We start from the raw sequence: 24,231 nt of genomic DNA on the forward strand, positions 1-24,231 counted from the left end.
GTTCATATCAGTAGTTTTCTCCAATATGAGTTAGCTTACCTACAATCAAGTGTGACAGCCACTAAAATGTTTTGTCACATCCTTCACATTTCTAGGATTTCTCACCAGTATGATTTATTTTATTTATTTTATTTATTTATTTATTTATTTATTTTTTGAGACGGAGTCTTGCTCTGTCGCCCAGGCTGGAGTGCAGTGGCCGGATCTCAGCTCACTGCAAGCTCCGCCTCCCGGGTTCACGCCATTCTCCTGGCTCAGCCTCCCGAGTAGCTGGGACTACAGGCGCCCGCCAGGTCGCCCGGCTAGTTTTTTTTTGTATTTTTAGTAGAGACGGGGTTTCAGCATGTTAGCCAGGATGGTCTTGATCTCCTGACCTAGTGATCCGCCCGTCTCGGCCTCCCAAACTGCTGGGATTACAGGCTTGAGCCACCGCGCCCGGCCACAGTATGATTTATTTTATAATCAGAAAAGTTTCAGGTGTTGCCAAAAGTATTGTCACATCTTTCAGGTTTGTAGTTTCTCTCTAGTATGAATTAGCCTGTGTCTGTTAAGAATTGAGGATCTGTTAGAGGCTTTCCCACATTCTTCACACGTGTATGGTTTCTCTCCACTATGAGTTGTCTTATATCTGGTAAGCCTTAAGGACTGGTTAAAGGCTTTGCCACATTCCACACAATTGTAGGAATTCCCTGCAGTATGAATTACCTTATGTTTAGTAAGGCTTGAGGAACAGTTAAAAAATCTGTCACATTCTTCACATTTGTAGGGTTTCCCTTCTGTATAAATTCCCTTACGTTCAGTAAGGGTTGAGAACTAATTGAAAGTTTTGCCACATTTTTCACATTTGTAGGGTTTTTCCTCCAGCATGAATTCTCTTTATGAGTAGTAAGGTGTGAGGATTGGTTGAAGTCTTTACCACATTCTTCACATTTGTAGAATTTCTTTCCAGCATGAACTTTCTTATGTTGGTTGAAGACTGAGACCCAGCTAAAGGCTTTGCCACGTTCTTCACATTTGTAGGGTTTCTCTCCAGTATGAATTACCTTATGTTTAATTAGGTTTGTGACCTTACTGAAGGTTTTGCCACATTCTTCACATTTGTAGGGTTTCTCTCCAATATGAATTCTCTTACGTTCCACAAGGTTTGAGGACCACTTAAAGGCTTTGCCACATTCTTCACATTTGTAGGGTTTCTCTCCAATATGAATTCTCTTACGTTCCACAAGGTTTGAGGACCATTTAAAGGCTTTGCCACATTCTTCACATTTGTAGAGTTTCTCTCCAGCATGAATCGCCTTATGTGTAGCAAGGCTTGAGGACCAACTAAAGACTTTGTCACATTCTTCACATTTGTAGTGTTTCTCTCTCAAGTATGAATTACCTTATGTTTAGTAAGGATTGAGAACGTACTAAAGGCTTTGCCACATTCTTCACATCTGTAGGGTTTCTCTCCAGTATGAATCACCTTATGTTTAGTAAGGGTTAAGAAACAGTTAAAAGCTATGCCACATTCTTCACATTTGTAGGGTTTCTCTCCAGCATGATTTCTCTTATGTTCAATAAGGCTTGAGGGCCAGCTGAAGGCTTTGCCACATTCTTCACATTTGTAGGGTTTCTCTCCAGTATGAATTACCTTATGTTTAGTTAGGTATGCGACCTTACTGAAGGCTTTGCCACATTCTTCACATTTGTAGGGTTTCTCTCCAATATGAATTCTCCTATGTTCCATAAGGTTTGAGGACCACTTAAAGGCTTTGCCACATTCTTCACATTTGTAGGGTTTCTCTTCAACATGAATTCTCTTATGTTCCAAAAGGTTTGAGGACCACTTAAAGGCTTTGCCACATTCTTCACATTTGTAGGGTTTCTCTTCAACATGAATTCTCTTATGTTCCAAAAGGTTTGAGGACCACTTAAAGGCTTTGCCACATTCTTCACATTTGTAGAGTTTCTCCCGAGCATGAATTGCCTATGTGCAGCAAGGCCTGAAGACCAGCTAAAGACTTTGTCACATTCTTCACATTCGTAGTGTTTCTCTCCAGTATGAATCACCTTATGTTTAGTAAGGATTGAGAACGTACTAAAGGATTTGCCACATTCTTCACATTTGTAGGGTTTCTCTCCAGTATGAATTTTCTTATGTTTAGCAAGTGTTGAGGACCACTTAAAGGCTTTGCCACATTCTTTGCATTTGTTCGGTTTCTCTCCAGCATGAATTCTCTTGTGTTCAGTAAGGCTTGAGGGCCAGCTGAAGGCCTTGCCACATTCTTCACATTTGTAGGGTTTCTCTCCAGTATGAATTTTCTTATAAGTAAGGGTTGAGGACTAGTTAAAGTCTTTGCCATCTTCTTCACATTTGTAGGAATTCTCTCTAGTATAAATTCTTTTATGTTGAGATAGGTGTGAACGCATGCAAAATGATCTGACATATTCCTTACATTTCAAAAGCTTCTTTCCAGTATGCCTTATGTCTTTTAGAATTTGAACATTTATGAAAGACGTTTGCATATTTGCCACATTGAAATACTTTGCTCTGTGTAGTTGTCAAACTCTGGTTAAGCTTATTATAAACTTTTTTGTGCACCTTACACTCATCCACATTGGTACAACCGATTTTTAACTGTAAATTCTCAGGCCCACATTTTTTGGATCTTCTCAATATCACTTTTCGGAGAGAATCTTCTATGCCCTGCTCTGGCCAAAGGTGTTGAGCAAAATGAGAATATATAACTGAAAAGAAATAAAAATAACAAATTAGTCCACTTATTAGACTCAGATAAACACAGTTTCCAAATCTAACCTATACAATTATTCAAACTACATAAGCAAGATGACATTGCAATATGACACAGGCTGTAATTGGTCACAGACATATAAATGTAATGAAAACATACAGACCAAAATACATATGTGGATAATTTATACATGAGTTAAGTGTGTACAGTGTCTGAATTAAACCCAATGCAAAGAACCACACACACAAAAAGAAAAGTTTGTTAAATTTACCCATTACAACTCTTTCTGTTCCTCAGTATTACCTAGTCCCGTCAGAAGTAAATTGCAAATTCTGTTTTTTTTAAAGGACAGTAAAATATTGGCATGTACAATTTAATTTCTGTCTTCTACTGGGCTTTCCACACACTGGTTTCTGTCTCCCATGACATAAACTGCTGAAATAAATGATGGTATACTTTCAAATGGCAGTTTGAGTCTGCTGAGACCAAAGGTAAACACACTGCAGCAGAGCACTGCAGTGCTGCAGAGAGAGAACAGGTGTACCAGGTAATTACTTTTCAGAAGAAACATAATCTCTTTAAACTAAAAGTAAGCACAAAATTTCACACAAGACAAATCTGAAGAACATGTTTGACAGACCCACACAATCTCTAGTCAAGACCATTGTTTTCTGACTATGCCAGGAGAAAGCCACATTATAAATTTTGTGACAGGTAACCTTTTTAAATGTCCAAATCTCAAAGATTACAATCTATACAAAATAGGGCAATATAATCCCACCACAAATATTATAAAAATTTCAGAAAGAAACCATTAAAAATTTATACACTAATTTTTAAAATGGAATAATACTCAATGCATGAAACAGGAACACAAAAGACTATAAAAAGTTAGAAAAATGAGGATAAGAACAAAAATATCTAAATTGTGGTGATAAAATACAAAAAGAAGTAACTGAAAGATTCTAAAATTAAGAAAAAAATGTAAAAATAAGCTCAAAAAGCAAATTACAATACATACAAATATATTTATAACAAAAACATATTTATAATCACAATTTCAATAGTTACAGACAAAAAGAGAATCTTGGGAGCTCCAGGATAAAAGTGATTTGCAAACACAGTCTTATGACATGGTTAGACGAATTGCTAACAGGAAGAACCAGTTTAGAGAAAAACATAAATGACCTGATGGAGATGAAAAACACAGTATGAGAACTTTGTGAAGCATGCACAAGTATCAATAGATGAATCGATAAAGCAGAGAAAGGAGATCAGATATTAAAGATCTCTGATCTCCTTTCTTCTCTTTTCTCTTAATGAAATAAAGCAAGAAGACAAGATTAGAGAAAAAAGAATAAAAAGAAATGAACAAAGTCTCCAAGAAATATGGGACTATGTGAAAAGACCAAATCTATGTTTGATTGGGGTACCTCAAAGTGACAGGGAGAATGGAATCAAATTGGAAAACAGTCTTCAAAATATCATCCAGGAGAACATCCCCAACCTAGCAAGACAGGACAACATTCAAATTCAGGAAACACAGAGAACACCACAAAGATACTCCTCGAGAAGAGCAACCCCAAGATACATAATCGTCAGATTCACCAAGGTTGAAATGAAGAAAAAAGTATTGAGGGCAGTCAGAGACAAAGGTCGGGTTACCCACAAATGGAAGCCCATCAGACTAACAGTGGATCTCTCTGCAGAAACCCTACAAGCCAGTAGAGAGTGGGGAGCCAATATTCAACATTCTTAAAGAAAGTAATTTTCAACCCAGAATTTCATATCCAACTAAACTAAGTTTCATAAGCGAAGGAGAAATAAAATCCTTTACAGACAAGCAAATGCTGAGAGACCTGCCTGCCTTACAAGAACTCCTGAAGGAAGCACGAAACACACAAAGGAACAACTAGTACCAGCCACTGCAAAAACATACCAAATTGTTAAAGACCATCGACACTATGAAGAAACTGCATCAACTAATGGGCAAAATAACCAGCTAGCATCATAATGACAGGATCAAATTCACACATAACAATATTAACCTTAAATACAAGGGCTAAATGCTCCAATTAAAAGACACAGACTGGCAAATTGAATAGAGTCAAGATCCAGCTAAATGCTGTATTCAAGAGACCCATCTCATGTGCAAAGACACATAAAGACTCAAAATAAATGGATGGAGGAATATTTAACCAAGCAAATGGAAAGCAGAAAATAAAATAAAATAAAATAAAATAAAAACCTGGGGTTGCAATCCCAGTCTCTGATCAAACAGAAGATAAACCAACAAAGATCAAAAGAGACAAAGATGGGCATTACATAATGGTAAAGGGGTGAATGCAACAACAAGAGTTAACTATCCTAAATATATATGCACCCAATACAGGAGCACCTAGAATCATAAAGCAAGTTATTAGGGACCTACAAAGAAACATAGATTCCCACACTACAATAGTGGGAGACTTTAACACCCTACTGTCAATATTAGCCTGATCAATGAGACAGAAAACTAACAAGCATATTCAGGATGTGAACTCAACTCTGGACCAAGCAGACCTAATAGACATCTACAGAACTCTTTACCCCAAATCGACAGAATACACATTCTTCTTAGCACCACATCACACTTATTCTAAAACTGACCACATAATTGGAAGCAAAACACTCCTCAGCAAATATAAAAGAATGGAAATCATAACAAACAGTCTCTCAGACCACAGAGCAATCAAATTAGAACTCAGGATTAAGAAACTCACTCAAAACCACACAACTACATGGAAACTGAACAACCTGCTCCTGAATGACTACAGAGAAAATAATTAAATGAAAGCAGAAATTAAAAAGTTCTTTGAATCCAATGAGAACAAAGACACAAAATACCAGAATCTCTGGGACACAAAGGAGTGTCTAGAGGAAAATTTACAGCACTAAATGCCCACAAGAGAAAGCAGGAACGATCTAAAATAGACATGCTAAAATCACAATTAAAAGAACTAGAGAAGCAAGAACAAACAAATTCAAACCCTAGCAGAAGATAACAAATAACTAAGAACAGAACAGAAGGAGAGAGAGACACAAAGAAAACCCTTCAAAAAATAAAAATAAAATACATCCTGAAGAGGCCAATAACAAGTTCTGAAGCTGAGACAGTAATTATTAGCCTACCAATAAAAAATGTCCAGAACCTGATGGATTCACAGCTGAATTCTACCAGAGGTACAAAGAAGAATTGATCCTATTCTTTCTGAAACTATTCCAAACAATAGAAAAAGAGGGAAGCCTCCCTAACTCATTTTATGAGGCCAGCATCATCCTGATACAAAAACCTGGCAGAGACACAACAACAGCAAAAAAATGTCAAGCCAATATCCCTGATGAACATGGATGCAAAAATCCTCGATAAAATACTGGCAAACTGAATACAGCAGCACATCAAAAAGCTTATCTACCATGATCAAGTCGGCTTCATCCCTGGGATGCAAGGGTGGTTCAACATATGCAAATCAATAAATATAATCCATCACATAAACAGAACCAATGACAAAAACCACATGATTATCTCAATAGATGCAGAAAAGGCCTTTGACAAAATTCAACACCCCTTCATGCTAAAAACTCTCAATAAACTAGGTATTGATGGAATATATCTCAAAATAATAAGAGCTATTTATGACAAACCCACAAATAATATCATACTGAATGGGCAAAAACCAGAAGCATTCCCTTTGAAAACCGGCACAAGACAAGGATGCCCTCTCTCACCACTCCCATTCAGCATAGTATTGGAAGTTCTGGTGAGGACAAGCAGGCAAGAAAAATAAATAATGGGTATTCAAATACGAAAAAAGGAAGTCAAATTCTCTCTGTTTGCAAATGACATGATTGTATATTTAGAAAACCCCACTGTCTCAGCCCAAAATCTCTTTAAGTTGATAAACAACTTCAACAAACTCTCAGGATACAAAATCAATGTGCAAAAATCACAAGCATTCCTATACACCAATAATAGAAAGAGAGCCAAATCATGACTCACCTCCCATTCACAATTGCTACAAAGAGAATAAAACACCCAGGAATACAACTGTCAAGGAAAGTGAAGGACTTCTTCAAGGAGAACTACAAACCACTGCTCAACAAAATAAAAGAAGACACAAACAAATGGAAGAACATTCCATGCTCATGGATAGGAAGAATTGATATCGTGAAAATGGCCATACTGCCCAAAGTGATTTACAGATTCAATGCTAGCCCCATCAAGCTACCACTACCTTCCTTCACAGATTTTGAAAAAAACTAAATTTAATACGGAACCAGAAAAAATCTCATATAGCCAAGACAATCCCTAGCAAAAAGAACAAAGCTGGAGGCATCATGCTACCTGACTTCAAACTATACTACAAGGCTATAGTAATCAAAACAGTATGGTACTGGTATCAAAACAGATATACAGATCAATGGAACAGAACAGAGGCCTCAGAAATAACACCACACATCTACAACCATCTGATCTTTGACAAACCTGAAAAAAACAAGCAATGGGGAAAGGATTCCCTATTTAATAAATGGTATTGAAAAAACTGGCTAGCCATATTCAGAAAACTGTAACTGGACCCCTTCCTTACACCTTACAGAAAAATTAACTCAAGATGGATTACAGACTTAAATGTAACACTCCAAACCATAAAAACCCTAGAAGAAAACCTAGACAACGCCATTCAGGACACAGGCATGGGCAAAGACTTCATAACTAAAACACCAAAAGCAATGGCAACAAAAGCCAAATTGACAAATAGCAGCTAATTAAACTAAAGAGCTTCTGCATAGCCAAAGAAACTATCAGAGTGAACAGGCAACCTACAGAATGGGAGAAAAATCTTCCAATCTATCCATCTGACAAAGGGCTAATATCCAGGATCCATAAAGAAGTTAAACAAATTTACAAGAAAGAAAAATCAAAAAGTGGGCAAAGGATATGAACAGATACTTCTCAAAAAAAGATCTTTATGTGGCCAACAAGCATATGAAAAAAAGCTCATCATCATGGGTCATTAGAGAAATGCAAATGAAAACCACAAGGAGATACCATTTCATCCCAGTTAGAATGGTGATCATTAAAAAGTCAGGAAACAACAGATGCTGGAGAAGATGTGGAGAAGTAGGAATGCTTTTCACTGATGGCTGGAGTGTAAATTAGTTCAGCGATTGTGGAAGACAATGTGGCAATTTCTCAAGGATCTAGAACTAGAAATACCATTTGACCCAGCAATTCCATTACTGGGTATATACTCAAAAAATTATAAATCATTCTACTATAAAGACACACGCACACATATGTTTATTGCAGCACTATTCACAATAGCAAAGACTTGGAACCAACCCAAATGCCCATTAGTAATAGACTAGATAAAGAAAATGTGGCACATACACGGAACAGTATGCAGCCATAAAAAAGGATGAGTTCATGTCCTTTGCAGAGACATGGATAAAGCTGGAAACCATCATTCTCAGCAAACTAACACAAGAACAGAAAACCAAACACAGCATGTTCTCACTCATAAGTGGGAGGTGAAAAATGACAACACAGGGACACAGGAAGGGGAATATTACACACCGGGGCCTGTGGCGGGATGGGAGGCTAGTGGATGAATAACATTACGAGAAATACCTAATGTAGATAACAGGTTGATGGGTACAGCAAACCACCATAGCACGTGCATACTTATGTAACAAACCTGCACGTTCTGCACATGTACTGCAGAATTTAAAGTATAATTTTAAAAAATCAAAACAATATTAATAAGGAAACAGACTACTTAAAAGTGGTATGAAACAACTATATCTGACAGAGGTATAGAGAACACTCCTCAACATCAGGATACACACCCTTCTCAATAGCTCATGCAACATATTTCTTGATAGACTGCCTCTTGGGCCAAAAAAGAAGTCTTACCAAGTTTTTTAAAACTGAAATTTTATGATTTATTTTCTATGACTAAATACGAATACAAGTATACAACAGTAATAGAAAAAACCTGAAAAAAAAAAAATGCCAAACATGGTGACTCACGCCTATAATCCCAGCAGTTTGGGAGGCTGAGGTGGGTGGATCACGAGGTCAGGAGATCAAGACCATTCTGGCTAACAGTGTGAAACCCTGTCTCTACCAAAATGTGAAAAACTAGTCAGGCTTGGTGGCACGCACCTGTAGTCCCAGCTACTCAGGAGGCTGAGGGAAAGGAATCGCTTGAACCCGGGAGGCAGAGGTTGCAGTGAGCCCAGATTGTGCCACTGCACTCCAGCCTGGAGATAGAGCAAGACTGTCTAAAAAAAAAAAAAAACCTATATATATACACATAGGAATTTAACAAAACACTCAAGCACACTCTTATACAAAGGCTGTAACAGTTACTATTGTAAAGATGTTCATCCTGGTCAATGTAATCTACAAATTTAATAAAATGTTTTTCAAATTTCTCATTGTATTTTTGAAGAAACAGAAACAGCAACCCCAAAAATATATAAAATCTCAAAAGACAGTAAAGTTCCCAACCATCTTAAAATAATAATAATAATAAAGCAATGTTGCAGGCATTAAAGTTCCTGATTTCAAAAGACATCACAAAGCTACAGAATTAAAAGAATCTGGTATAATGATGAAAGGTAGACTAATGAAATAGAATGCAACACATATATATACTTTAACATGTATGGTCATATGAGGAGTCATTTACATAGCAGTAATTATTACTATAAGCTAATAGGTAAAGGCAATGCAAATTTCTGTCACCAAATCATTCAGTAAATACAATTTGAACTACTGCCGGGCCCGGTGGCTCAAGCCTGTAATCCCAGCACTTTGGGAGGCCGAGATGGGTGGATCACGAGGTCAGGAGATCGAGACCATCCTGGCTAACACAGTGAAACCCCGTCTCTACTAAAAAATACAAAAAACTAGCCGGGTGAGGTGGCGGGCGCCTATAGTCCCAGCTACTCAGGAGGCTGAGGCAGGAGAATGGCGTGATCCCGGGAGGCGGGACTTGCAGTGAGCCTAGATTGCGCCACTGCACTCCAGCCTGGGCAACAGAGTGAGACTCTGTCTCAAAAAAAAAAAAAAAAAAAATTAAAATACTGGAATATCACTCAGTTTTCAAAAAGTAGAAAATATTCTACCAATTATGAAGATAAATCTTGATAACATTATGCAAAATGAGTTAGCCTCAAAAAGACAAAGATTGTAAGAGATAGATAGATATAAAGCATTTTACACTCTTAGAAGCAGATAAAAAGAAAAAGGTGCCCTATTTGCTTAAACCCCCAACAGCAAGAAAGTTTGTCAGTCATCCATGACAAAAATGTCTTAATGAGAGAACCAGGCATCATGGTTACCATCTGTAATGACAGCTACATGGTACAGTAAGATTGGAGAATTGCTTCAGGCCAAAATTTTACGACCAACCTGGGTTATGCAGTGAGACCCCATCTCAGAAATAAGTGCCTTTAAGAGAGCTTTGAGATCCAGGGAGGGAATTGTGAAACTTTGCTGAGCCCAAGATTAAGGAGCACCCTTTTCAGAAGGCAAGCTTTCATTCAGGTGGCAAACTACAGGATCCCTGCTCTTGACTACAGACCAAAAAACGTCCCACCCAACTCCGTCCCACTGAGAATTGTTTTTTTTTTTTTTTTTTTGTCCATGAGGCATTTTATTTGTAAATGTATGTATTACATCCCTAGAAAAAGAATCCCAGGATTTTCCCTCCTGTGTGCTTTCGTCTTGCATCTTTATGGTCCACGATGCCAGCTGAGGTTGTCAGTACAATGAAACCAAACCGGCGGGATGGAAGCAGGTTATTCTGCCATTTTTCTAGATCTTTGAGTTGCACATCAGATCTGGGGCTGATCACTCCACACTTGTTTAGCCTGTCTGTAAGGTTCACAACAATTTTCCCAGCTCTGTGATCATCAATGATTTCAAATTCGCCAATGTAACCATGCTTCATCATCACAGTGAGAAACCGGACGATGACTTTGGAGCATGGCCTAATAAGCACCTGGCCTTTGCCTCTCTTTTCGGCATTGTTGATGCTCCAGAGAGCATCAGTGAGGACATTCATGCGCACCATTGTGGTGGCGCGGAAAGATGGCGGAAAGAGCCCCACTGAGAATTTTGAACTTACTCTGTAATCATCCCAAACTCCTCCCAGCCAGCCACAGTCTGTGAGAGGTCTTGGTCTTCCAGAGGCCTGGAGAGATACCCTTTTAGAGCCATGCTGGCAGGCCTGCAGATCTTGGTCCCAATAGCAGTTCCATGACTCAGTTCCACTTCCTAAGGCACAGTTCATGGCCAGTTCCGCCTATGTAGAAACCCACAGTGACGTCAGAAATCCTCTCTGGTACTCAGTACAAGCCATACTAATCCACATCCTAATATAAAGCCCACCATATGCAGACCTGACTGCAGAAACCTGCCCTAGCGTCTACCTTACTGAGCAAAGTCCTGAAGGATATTTACTCTGTCCAAAAACAAAATGGGAATTACAATTACCCAAGCCCCCTGTAATAAGCCAACCATAGTGCTGAGCCAGCAGCCTTGTGACCAAGGTACAACCCCACTCTACTACAAACCCAAAGGCATTCTATCACCCTGGGGGCCCAAGAAAAGAAATTTTTACCCTCTGAAACCAGTTTATCAAAACTTTGAGGTGTTTGCTCCTTCAAATTAAGACAACAATGCAAAAGTATATTGTGCCCATTGTCAGTGCTTCTATTTTAACACAGCACTTGACGTATGTGGAAGAAAAATTAGTCAAAAAAATTTTTAAGTCATTGAAATTGAAGACAAATAAGTAAAACATTGCTGCTTGTAGATCATGCAATGTTCTCTATAAAAAACCATAAACAGTACATTAAAACCTTTTAAAACTAATAAATACACTCACTAAATTACCAAAATATAAAATTAACATACAAGTTATGATTCCATACACTTAAACTATCTGGTAAAATAGAGGAAGAAAACAATCTTATTTACAATAGCACTAAAATAATAAATATCTGAGAACAAATTTAACTGAGCTGAAAAACTTATCAAGTGAAAGATTTATCAATGAAGAATGAGAACACAAATAAATTTATTTTGTCTATCGATTCAAAGAATAAATGTTAAAATGCCATATTATCCAAAGTGATCTCTAGATTCAATAAACTATCAATATTCCAGTGGTTTTTTTTTCACAGTAATGAAAAACACAAACATAAAATTTACATGAAACTACAAGAAACTGTGAACAGCCAAAGCAATTTTCAAACTATATTTCAAGACTATAAGAAAAACAGGATGAAATGTGCAGAAAAATGAACAAAGAACACCCAATAATACAGAAACCACTACTCTCACATATTTCAGAGACGATGGAAAAAGAGAACTTAAAAGACAGTTTAACATGGAGTACCTTAAAATTATGCAAATATCATGTCCAGAAAAACAAAAACAAAAAAACTCAGATTGTGCACTCTCTTGTATGCCATGAAAAGTACTTTGGCTGTCACTGTAAACTTGAAGGAAGATTACTGAAGGAAAAGAAGAATTCTTAGATATTTTAAAAGCATAAGAGAGAAGATGCCCCTGTGTGAGAGAAAATTTCAAAATAAAAATGAAAATAAAAATTAGGCTTTCCAGAAACTGTTTCTTTTGGAACACTGCTTCCCATATCACTTTAAGGACTGGCTTTCTCCTTGACCTTGGACCTCTCATCCATGTTGTCTGCTGTATTCATTCTCACCTACCTGGGGATTCTTCCACCATCTCATGTCTCTTCATATTCCAGGGCTCTTTTCCTTGCTGCAGAAAAATGATCAGGTTTGGCTTAGGGACAGCAATACCTGTTTCATTAAAAATGAGTAACATGCATCTTGCTCATATTCTCCAATTAATAACTTAGTAATGTGCTCTGTAAAGAGGATGTAACACAATATTCTAATACATTTATCCCAAAATACTAAATTACAACAGAAATTTCTAAATACTTAGAAGATACTCTAATTTTGTAGGTTCTTAATTTTATCACCTGGTACTACTGAATTAAAAATTGGTGGTGGCAATTAGATTTTAAAGTGTGAGCAATAATATTTTATGCCAGTAAAATTTTGAAATTACCATTAATCTAAAGTGAAGGACACAGAGGAGCTCAAGAATGTGGTAAGTTCAGGTCAAGATGAAACATTTTGAAATTTTTTTCTCTATGGAAAAATCCCTATGATTTTCTTGAAAACAGAAATCTGAAAGCATAAATTACCAAAAAGAAATTATACAAAAGAGAAATGTTGTTGGGAGCCGAAAGCCTGAGGGCTGTGACCAACTCAGCATTCCACTGGAGGCTATATGATCAAACAGCAAACTGATTATCATGAACGCAGAATGTGGGCAATCTTGCTTCTGTTCATGCCGCTAGAAGGTACACTGAGGATAGTCACTCCCTGGTGCCATGCTCCTTGAGGTTATCTACTAGAATATCTGGAGAGTACTGTTTAAAGAATACAGTCAGTAAGTCAAGTAGCCGACCACAACCTCCCCCTTCTCCCTATCTCCTTTACTCAATAAATATGAAGGGCTATAGAAGTTCAGGGCCCTTGTTCACTAGCAGCAAGGAGACCCCTGGTGCCGTCTTTGTGTTTATTCCCCCGTTCATCCTCCTTTGTTCAGGCCAATAAAGTCTGCAGCAAAATGAAACCTATAGTGTACACTAGGAATTACATATTAAAGTTATTCTCATCCAGGAAGACCAGGTTTCTGTAGTTCTCTAACATCACATTCCTATATAAATTCTGCTGTGCAGTGTCCAGGCATTGCCACTCCTCCACAGAGAATTCTATGGCCACATCCCAAAATGTCAACGATCCCTGGAAAATACACACAAACACACATATTTACCAAGTGGTCATGGGCATAATTTTTAATTTGACTCAACGTAAAATGGAGAGAGTAAAGAGAGCTGGTTCTGACTTCTAAGAGTGACTGAAATAATTCAATAAAATAGTTTTCAACTAGAAATATTCTCTAATGTATTCTCTAACTCTGAGAAAACAAAGTGTTATAATATTCATAACATCAGTGTATATATAGTATTTTTCTGGATAATAAAGTATAAAATTAAGGGCATAAACACATGTACAATTTTGAGTGCTATATTTACATCATACAGAATTAATTGCATGCAGGCATGGTGGCTTATGCCTGTAATCCCAGCACTTTGGGACACAGAGGCGGGCAGACCACCTGAGGTCGGGAGTTTGAGACCAGTCTGACCAACATGGAGAAACCCCGTCCCTACTAAAAACACAAAATTAGCTGAGCATGGTGGTTCGTGCTTGTAATTCTAGCTACTTGGAAGGTTGAGGCAGGAGAATCACTTGAATCCAGGAGGCGGAGGTTGTGGTGAGCTGAGATTGCGCCATTGCCCTCCAGTCTGGGCAACAAGAGTGAAACTCCATCTCAAAAAAAAACAAAAAAAGATTGTATTTTTCAGATGGAAAAGACATAGTTTTGTATATTATTCAGATGGAATAGACATGTTGAGTTAGAAGGTATCACTCAAATTTTAACGTGTACGATAAGCTGGAGATCCTGTTAATGCAGTATTTTTTTTTTTTTTTTTTTTTTTCCAGAAGATCAGGGATAAAGTCTGAGTTGCTGAATTTTTAACAAGCTCATCAGTATGCCAATGTTTTTGGCCCAAAAAGACTATTTTGTCAAATACCCAGTAATTGAATGAGCCTGTGTTTTTCTGGTTTGTAAATAAATATGCGAGCCTTCATTTTCCGAAAACAGACAAACGCAAAGGAAACCTAAGAAAGAAGGGCAGCTGCCAGATTAAATGTGGTGGTTTGTTCACATCAGCTGCATAAAGATACTTAACAATGAAGAGAAAAATAATTAATTCTATAGTGAAAAAATGTGTCAGAGAGCTTACCAACTAAGTGATTTATTAACATCAACTACACTAGAACAAACTTTTATAATGTCCTGATGCACCCAGAAGGACACAGCATTACTGCTGAGATATTGTCCCCTGAAAGGTAAATTACAGTCTGAATTTAAAAATAAGGAAACATTAGTTTTATGGAAAGTTCAAGATACAGGTATCTCCCATGTTCTGTAATTTTTAACAGTGATTTTAAACAGTCTTTCTTTAGCACTGTAAAGAGCAGTTATCTCCTATCAATTTTTTTTTTTTTTTTTTTTTTTGAGGCGGAGTCTCGCTCTGTCGCCCGGACTGGAGTGCAGTGGCCAGATCTCAGCTCACTGCAAGCTCCGCCTCCCGAGTTTACGCCATTCTCCTGCCTCAGCCTCCCAAGTAGCTGGGACTACAGGCGCCCGCCACTTCGCCCGGCTAGTTTTTGTATTTTTAGTAGAGACGGGGTTTCACCGTGTTAGCCAGGATGGTCTCGATCTCCTGACCTCGTGATCCGCCCGTCTCGGCCTCCCAAAGTGCTGGGATTACAGGCTTGAGCCACCGCGCCCGGCCTCCTATCAATTTTTTTATAATTTTCTCGGTAATAAATACCATACTGCTTCAATGGGTGTTTTCTTAATCCTGTACTGCATAGACATAATAAAGAACACAGATGAGGCCAGGCGCAGTGGCTCAAGCCTGCAATCCCAGCACTTTGGGAGGCCGAGATGGACGGATCACGAGGTCAGGAGATCGAGACCATCCTGGCTAACATGGTGAAACCCCATCTCTACTAAAAAATACAAAAAACTAGCTGGGCGAGGTGGCAGGCACCTGTAGTCCCAACTACTCGGCAGGCTGAGGCAGGAGAATGGCGTGAACCCGGGAGGCGAAGCTTGAAGCTTGCAGTGAGCTGAGATCTGGCCACTGCACTCCAGCCTGGGTGACAGAGCGAGACTCTGTCTCCAAAAAAAAAAAAAGAACACAGATGAAACCTGAACATTACATGTTCTCTGTCTTCACCAAAATCCCCAGGTTTCCCCCCAATAGGAATTTTGAGTATCTACACCTTCCCATGTTCAACAGCCACAAAAGGACATTTTTAATATTGCAGATTATAAACTCATAGTGAGATTTCTGCATGGCACATAAGAAGCCATAATGTAGAGAAGGCTCTGGTATATAGAAGAAATATATTTTTCAGAGACTTTGATTATTGTAAGAATTTTTTAAAGTAGATAAGACAAACTCATTAGGGAGGAAAAGCACAAGTAGAGAAGTACAGGTTTGCAAGTACCAAACATGTTTCCTGGAGGAAGCAGAGTGGACACAGATCTTGATCTGAGACATATTTAGCTGAAAAAAAAAAAAAAGTCCATTTTTTTTTTTTCTCTTTCTCCTCCTTCTCTAGGATTATTTCTCAGATAAAATTCTCTGGACAAATTATACCTGAATCTTGAGAACATGCCTTTAAAAGTGTCAGCACCACAGGTCTACCTGCTGTCACCACATCCACAGGCAGAAGAACCAAGACACAGAAACTCCACCCACTTCTGCCCTTTACAGCAGAAGAGATTGAGAAACAATGAGTAGCTCCAGAGATAAAAATATGCTTTTCTGTATTTTGTCCTCAGGAGCCGTCCCCTGACACAGGCACCAGCAATTTCTGCTACAGTAATGGAAATGTGGGCCATGCTGTCCTGTCCCTATCAAATCCAAACATAACAGGTTCTTGAACCACCCTTTAATGCAAAGATGGAACTTAACTCTCATGAATGTATTCTGAATTCCTCCTACTTGATTCTGACCTCACCTTAGAGTCACATGAACCACTTAATTAAAACAACATGGATACTTCCCTCAGAACAATAAACAGAATCCATGGACAGGGCACAAGTAAAGAGAGTTCTGCAAAATGGCCAGGTGACACTCATTAGAAGCCTGGGCTGATAACCCAGCACTCCTGTCACAACACAAATACTTCTGGTACAAATGAAGACAATCATTCTTCATTCTAAAGTATTATATTCTTTGCTGACTCTAAAGTTTACAGAGAAAACAGAAAGAAGCAATTTCTGAGTAAGTCTGCATTTGGAAAACATGTGCACATGTACTAATGCAATGTTTATTAAGCAGGTACTATGTGCTCAATAGGATGTTACAGAGCACTGTGATAGCACATTATGTGGTTTAATCCTAATAACACCCTGTGAGTTGATACTACATGTTCAGTAATTCCAAGGCTTTAAAGGACCCAGCATTTTTATTTCTATTTCTGTAGATCTGTCATTGATTTTTTCAAAAAATGCATAGAATAAAAGGTAAATATAGACAGATGAAAGAGATACAGATGGAAAGAGTTTAATGCAATTTAGATAAATTTTTGTTGTGTTTATATTTACTTTCTTGAGACTTGTGAATCAACTACTAGATCTGCAGGAATAGAAAACAAGTTGCTAAATAATGTTTCTGCAAGCACTGGTTTTAATAAAAAATATGAAAAGTAAGATCCTATAATACATACTTTATATTTCCCATTTATCTGTTGGGTTGCAGAAAATGTTGAGCACCAGCTCTAAAAAGGCAACAGGATTCATGACCCAAAACTCTCATCTCTTCTAATGAGTTCTGTGAGGCAAGACGCCAGGGTAGAGCCAGACATAAATAAGGACTCCAAAAAGGGGGAATATGAACAGGGCTGGGGCAGAGTGTACAGCCGATGTACAATTAAGTTCTCTATGTCACAGAGGGGTATTGTCAGTTCTTTTTTTCTAAAGCTTACTTAAGTAAACCTAAATCTGAGTTTGTATAATTTTAATCTTTGTTGTCACTGCCCTGTAAATTTTATATTATATGCTAATAAGCAATTTTTAAAAATCCCTTAAGGTTATCTAGAATAATTTTTTTAGAAGTAAGTATTCTGGCCAGGTGCAGTGGCTCACGCCTGTAATCCCAGCACTTTGGGAGGCTGAGGTGGGTGGATCACAAGGTCAGGAGATGGAGACCATCCTAACACGGTGAAACCTGTCTCTACTAAAAACACACACACACACAAAAATTAGCTGGGCGTGCTGGCGGGGCCTGTGGTCCAGGCGACTCGGAAAGCTGAGGCAGGAGAATAGCATGAACCCAGGAGGCAGAGCTGGCAGTGAGCCGAGATCACACCACTGGACTCCAGCCTGGGTGACAGAGCGAGACTCTGTCTCAAATAAAAAAAACAAAAGTAAGTATTCTTAGCAGGGTAAAACAAATACAAATAATAATGAGAACTCTTCTAAGTTCAGGTATAGACATCAAAAGCCACAGTATAAAGAAAGTGGCCCAAAGAAAGCCCACATTTTTGCACACATTTATTTACTGTACCCACCATCTGATGTATATTTCAACCACATTTCCAGTTGCTAGTCTAGGCTAAAACTGCCAGGATGGTAGGAACCATGACTGCTTCATCTATTTTTCTTTTCTTTTTCTGTTTTTTGAGATGAAGTCTCACTTTGTTGCCCAGCCTGGAGTGCAATGATGTGATCTCAACTTACTGCAGCCTCCACTTCCCAGGTTCAAGAGATTCTTCTGCCACAGCCTCACAAGTAGCCAGGCCTACAGGCATGAGCCACCACACCCAGCTACTTTTGGCATTTTTAGTAGAGACAGGATTTCACCATGTTGGCCAGGCTGATCTCAAACTCCTGACATCAGATGATCCAACCATCTTGGCTTCCCAAAGTGCTGGGGTTACAGGTATGAGACACTGCACCCAGCCTGCTTCATCTATTTTTTTCTTAATGACTATATGAAATGGAAGCAATTAGTTTATCTGTTTGAGCCTCCAGATCTCCTGATTTTTCACCCAAGTACCAGGGAACTGGAAAAACTCTCATCTGGGTACCAATCAAAGATACTTCTTGTGTAAGGGGCAAAACAAACACAAGATGACTCATTTCTCTCACACTGGGACAGAAGCAGAGTTAATCACTCTTGTCAGCCTGATACAATTCTGTTCTGGACATTCACAAATGTCTCAAAGATTCAAAGGTGATTGTGAGAGGGTTCCCAGTGTCCCTGGGCTGATGGTCCAAAGACAAGCCAGGCAGAGAAGACTCAGGATGATTCTAAGTAAAAAATGGAACTGCCTTGTTTGAACTCCAGAACCTGGCTCATCCATCCTGATTTGCTAGCTGTTGGGTAAGTAGAAGGACAAGAATACTTTACTCCAGTATCACATTTTACAGGTAGGTATAGTTGTGGTCATGGCTCTGGATACTTTGTGGCCTTAAGATGCTTGTTTACACTTACAGATTCTGCCATCAGATTCTATTTACTCCTGGAGCCTCTCATATGACTGTGTCAGGTTAATGAAAAAGATGTGAAAAGGTCAAAAAGCCACACTCTCAAAAGAGGAATTAAAAATGTCTACGTTGATATCTCACAATGCAGAAAATGCCTCCTGTTGGTTTTCTATGAATTCTAAAGCCAAAGTCCAGCCCTGCCTTGTAAATCCCAGGCAGAGGCCAGCCAGACCTTATTTGCAGATTCTAGGTGAAATCAATCTCACTCTGCATTTTTGGGTGTTACAGTAAGTAAAGTGAAACTAAAGGAGAGATTTCCTCACAGATGCTGCTCTAGAACATTCTAAGTAATATTTTACCTTAAAAAAGCTAACACAGGCCCGGCGCGGTGGCTCAAGCCTGTAATTCCAGCACTTTGGGAGGCCGAGATGGGCAGATCACGAGGTCAGGAGATCGAGACCATCCTGGCTAACATGGTGAAACCCGATCTCTACTAAAAAATACAAAAAACTAGCCGGGCGAGGAGGCGGGTGCCTGTAGTCCCAGCTACTTGGGAGGCTGAGGCAGGAGAATGGCATAAACCTGGGAGGCGGAGCTTGCAGTGAGCTGAGATCTGGCCACTGCACTCCAGCCTGGGCGACAGAGCGAGACTCCATCTCAAAAAACAAACAAACAAAAACAACAAAAAAGCTGACACAACATGAACAAAAGCAGACATTTTATTTGGGTCAAGCTTAAGGATTTTAACTTAAGACAAAATATTCAAGTTGCCTGGAACCTACACTTTGATTAGCAGCACTTAGAAGTGGATTTGTAAAGGCAAAACAAGAAAAAGTAATAGTGAGTGCTCACTGATACAAAATTGGTTGTGAGAAATTCTTACTTATGTAAAGAAATAACTTTAATGACTGATTGGATATGCATCAAGGTTAAGGATATGGAATGTAGTGTCCAGTGTGGAATTACTTTAATTTATAGCTACTTGGGGCAACAGTGAACAGTTTCAAGAGATATACAGCTGAAAAAAAAAGGGAGAGAAACATGACTGTGCTCTCATTTTAATGTCTCTCTGAGTTTGATACCTAAAAGGACTTGCATTCCTCAGACAAAAACTTTTTTTTTCCATCTCAATTCTCAAGACCTACATTTAGAATTTGGAGCTGCAAATTCAGGCCCTGCATGGGTAAAGTAGCAGCAATATTCAGGTAAATGTTATCTCAACATTTGTGGGCATTTTAGCATGAGGAAGGAGGGAGAAGTGGAGATTCTCATGTCTACAGGTCTACTCAATGCACATATTTTACTCTGATTGGGTTTCGGTGCCTGATGGTCACTGAATCAGTTTCAGGTCTGAAGACACAAGTCGTCGGAAGAGGTAAAATGGTTAATATCTGACCTATGAAGTTTGTAGAAATCTGGTCTAGCCTCTCTAAAAGTGACTGCAGAGGATGATAGCTACTAAGTACGCAGAGACGCAATTCCACCTGCATATTTAGGGGACAGCATGCACTTCACTGCACAATTGTGAATTGACTGGAAGCCAAAAAGGCCCATCTAGAGTAAAGCTTAGTTGGTACCTTATGTGTTTCCATTATGTCTGGTAATTCTAGACTGGGTTTGGAAAATATAACTATAAGCCAAATTTTCTTTAGCCCCAAAGGAACTCCACAATAACAGAACAGAAAGAAAATGTTTTATTATACAATTACATGTGAATGTGACATTATAGTCAATTTGCTCAAGAGATTGCAAAGACAGAAAGACAATCACCATAATTCGTCTACAAGCAGAATTTACAGCACCATGTCACACATAGTCCATCCTAAATTCACCTGGTAGTTGGGAAGGCCATCCATGTATGCTAAATGGTTATAATCAATGACAAAATAAAATTTTCACATCTTCATGACTGGATTTAGTTGTGCAACTTGAACCCCAGTGTCTGGTGAAGGTAGGCTTCGACTCTTCTACAAAAATTGTTGATTTGGGTGCTATCTTTTTGGCTATTTAAATTTTAAAGCAATAGCTCTCTACTCCCTGAGCATTGGGCTTGAGCACTCTTGTTTCCCTCTCCTGGTGGCCAGTGTATTCTCTTGACCCCTACCATCTGCCACTGAGGCACAACCCACAGCACAGGGCTCACAGTTGGAAACTCACATCTTAGGTGAATCCCAATTGCCACAGCAGCACTCTGGTGCCACATCAGAGAATGAAGCCTGAGCAGCAGGAGGAGAGTCTGCAGACCTCCTGGGTAGAATTGTACCTTCACAATAATAGAAAAGGGAGCAGTGTTTCAGCCTCAGTTTTTATTTGTAATGGTGACATGAAAAAAATACTGCTGGGTTTTAGCATGACTCCAGATAGGGATAGCTCTGAGAGTTCTCACTGTGACAGCCCACGTCTTTCACAGACACCATGGGATACTAATAGGGTTTCTGAAACAGACACACAATGCATTCGAGAGAAAAACAGCTCTTGTTCTGAGAAAAATAATATTGAGAGGAAAAAAGTTAAAATGTCTTAAGAAAAAACCGAGATTGGATATAAGATTGATCAAGTCAGCCAGAAAATACCTCCCTAAGAAGAATTTCTCTCCAAACACCCAAAGTGCATAGCTACTCTCAGCAAGAAAAACATGAGCATTATTGAATAAAGGGGGCATATTCTCAGCAGAATTTTTTTTTTTTTTTTTGAGATGGAATTTCATTCTTGTTGCCCAGGCTGGAGTGCAATGGTGTGATCTTGGCTCACTGCAAACTTTGCCTCCTGGGTTCAAGTGATTCTCCTGTCTGAGCCTCACAAATAGCTGGGACTACAGGCATGCACCACCACACCTGGCGAATTTTGTATTTTTGGTAGAGAAAAGGTTTCACTATGTTGTCCAGGCTGGTCTCAAACTCCTGACCTCAGGTGATCCACCCACCTTGGCCTCCCAAAGTCCTGGGATTAGAGGCATGAGCCACCGTGCTCAGTTCTCAGCAGAATTTTACAAGATTTATCTTCCATCTCTGCTGCTCTCTTTTTTGCTAACCATTGAATGTGAGATCTATATTGGAATATATCTGACAACTTCCACCAGCACTTTTTTATAAAAAATTGAAATCTGTGTTAATATAGTAGAATATATTAGAGCTGGCAACATAGCTAACTGGAGAGCTATTATGGTTTTTGGGTAGCCATATCACCTGTCTTTATTTGTCCCGTAATAGCAGCATACTAATTTGGTAAAATATGACACTAAAATTATGCTTACCTATAACTACTACTATTGGATAAATTAATAAGCATGTCAGACTAATAGCTAGTGTAACAATTTAATGGTAAATTTCTTTGGATATCAGATATAAATACATAAGTATGACTAATTTTATGTACTTGTCATAAGGTATGTAAGATTTTAAAAAATTATCTGAACTATAATTCAGTTAAAACACTATATTTCAAAAGTATGATTAACAATATTAAAATAAGGAATTCAATCAAAGTAAATATTGTGGCCTTATATTCATACTATTGTAGAAAATACTGTTTAATTTATATGAATGCAGGTTGTCTACAAACACTACACATAACTACACTAACTGTACTGAAGTAACCCAAGTACAACAGACTCCACTGTTCAGTTTATACACTGACCTCTTCTGGCTTTTGCAGTGTAAGTATGTCAGCCTGCAAATAATCACCTTGGATAATCAGGTTTCTGCCAAAGAACTTAGTATCTTTTAGTCTATAGTATTCTGTATTGCTAAATTTATTCCAACCTTTGTGCTCAACTTTTTAATGCTCTTGAAATGAAGTTTACTCTGAACAAATCTGTGTCTAGTTTAAAGACTAAAGATAAAAAAAAAATAATCTTTTGCCAAGACAAAAAGAAAGCAATGAATCTCAGGTCCCAGATAAGACAATTCTCAGTCAAAAAGAATGACAAAAGGTGTCATTGTTAATATGATTTAGATATATTTCAAAAAGCAGAGGAAATATATACATATAATCTAAACCTTTTTTTAAAAATCAGCAAGTTATCCTCCCTTATTTTCACATATGAGAATAAAACCTCTTATTGCAAATTTATATTTTCTCTTACAACAGCCAGGTCTCTGGACAAGTTCTTGAACTCTTGGACATCTGAATTTTGCACACTGTGTGCACTTGAAAGGATGTTTATGGGGGGAAAAGCAGAAGAGAGAAAGGTGTTATAAAAAAAATCCATGGGTTCACATGAATAAAGCAAGTTCTTAGAGACCTATGAAGAGACTTAGAATCTGACACAGTAATAATCGGAGATGACATCTCACAGGCACTAATGGACAGATCATTGAAGGAGAAAATTAACAACAATATTAGGACCTGAACTCAACACTCGACCAAATAGTCCGAATAGACATCTACAGAACTCTTCATCTAAAAATACCATAATATACATTCTTCTCATTGCCACATGGCACATACTCTAAAATTGACCACACAATCAGAAATAAAACTATTCTCAGCAAATTCAAAAATCCCAAAATGATACAAACCACACACACAGACTACAGCTTAAGAAAAATATAATTCAATACCAATAAAACAACTGGAAACCATACAATAAAATAAAAATTAAACGGTCTACACTTGAATAACTTTCTGGTAAATAATGATATTAAAGCAGAAACCAAGAAGTCTTTTGAAACAAGAAAGAACAAAAATACAATATACCAGAAACCCTGCAATACAGCTAAGACAGCGTTAAAAGAAAAATGTATAGCATTAAATCCTCACATCAAAAAGTTAGATCTCAGTTTAACAACCTGACATCATAAACAAAAGACTGAGAGCAGGCAAAAGCAAATAAGCCCCTAAGCTAGCAAAAGACAAGAAATAACCAAAATCAGATCTGAACTGAAGGAGATTTAGACATGAAAAACTACAAAATATCAAGAAATCCAGGCATTAAATCTATTTTTTTAAAAAAGGTAAATAAACTACTAGCTAGATTAATGAAGAAGATACAAATAAACACAAATAGAAATGAGAAAAAAAGACATTACCGCTGACTCCACAAAAATATACTGAAGTCTATGAATATACTATGCACATAAGCAAATAAAACAAAAAATATATATACTGAAGTCTGTATGAATATACTATGCACATAAAAAACAAAACAAAACTCTAGAAGAAACAAAAAAATTCTGGAACAAATACATCCTCCCAAGACTGAATACACACAAAAACATCAAAGCCCTTAGATAGCTAAGCTCAAAAAATTGGCCA

At 38.1% G+C, this 24,231-nt stretch overlaps 1 protein-coding gene and 1 pseudogene across 1 annotated transcript in view; both read right to left on the reverse strand.

The window, feature by feature from the left end:
- Positions 1-838: 838 nt before the first annotated feature.
- Positions 839-24,231, reverse strand: part of LOC115900722 (zinc finger protein 728-like) — a 90,267-nt gene continuing 66,874 nt past the window's right edge. Inside the window, 8 exon segments of the mRNA XM_030942317.1 lie at positions 839-877; positions 879-1,367; positions 1,370-1,932; positions 2,013-2,141; positions 2,310-2,467; positions 2,469-2,730; positions 12,525-12,622; positions 13,513-13,637. Of these exon segments, the coding sequence (XP_030798177.1) occupies positions 839-877; positions 879-1,367; positions 1,370-1,932; positions 2,013-2,141; positions 2,310-2,467; positions 2,469-2,730; positions 12,525-12,622; positions 13,513-13,637 (1,863 nt within the window).
- LOC104679049 lies at positions 10,469-10,861 on the reverse strand (annotated as a pseudogene).

This window comes from Rhinopithecus roxellana, chromosome 12, assembly GCF_007565055.1.
Source record: "Rhinopithecus roxellana isolate Shanxi Qingling chromosome 12, ASM756505v1, whole genome shotgun sequence".
NCBI classification, from domain to species: domain Eukaryota; kingdom Metazoa; phylum Chordata; class Mammalia; order Primates; family Cercopithecidae; genus Rhinopithecus; species Rhinopithecus roxellana.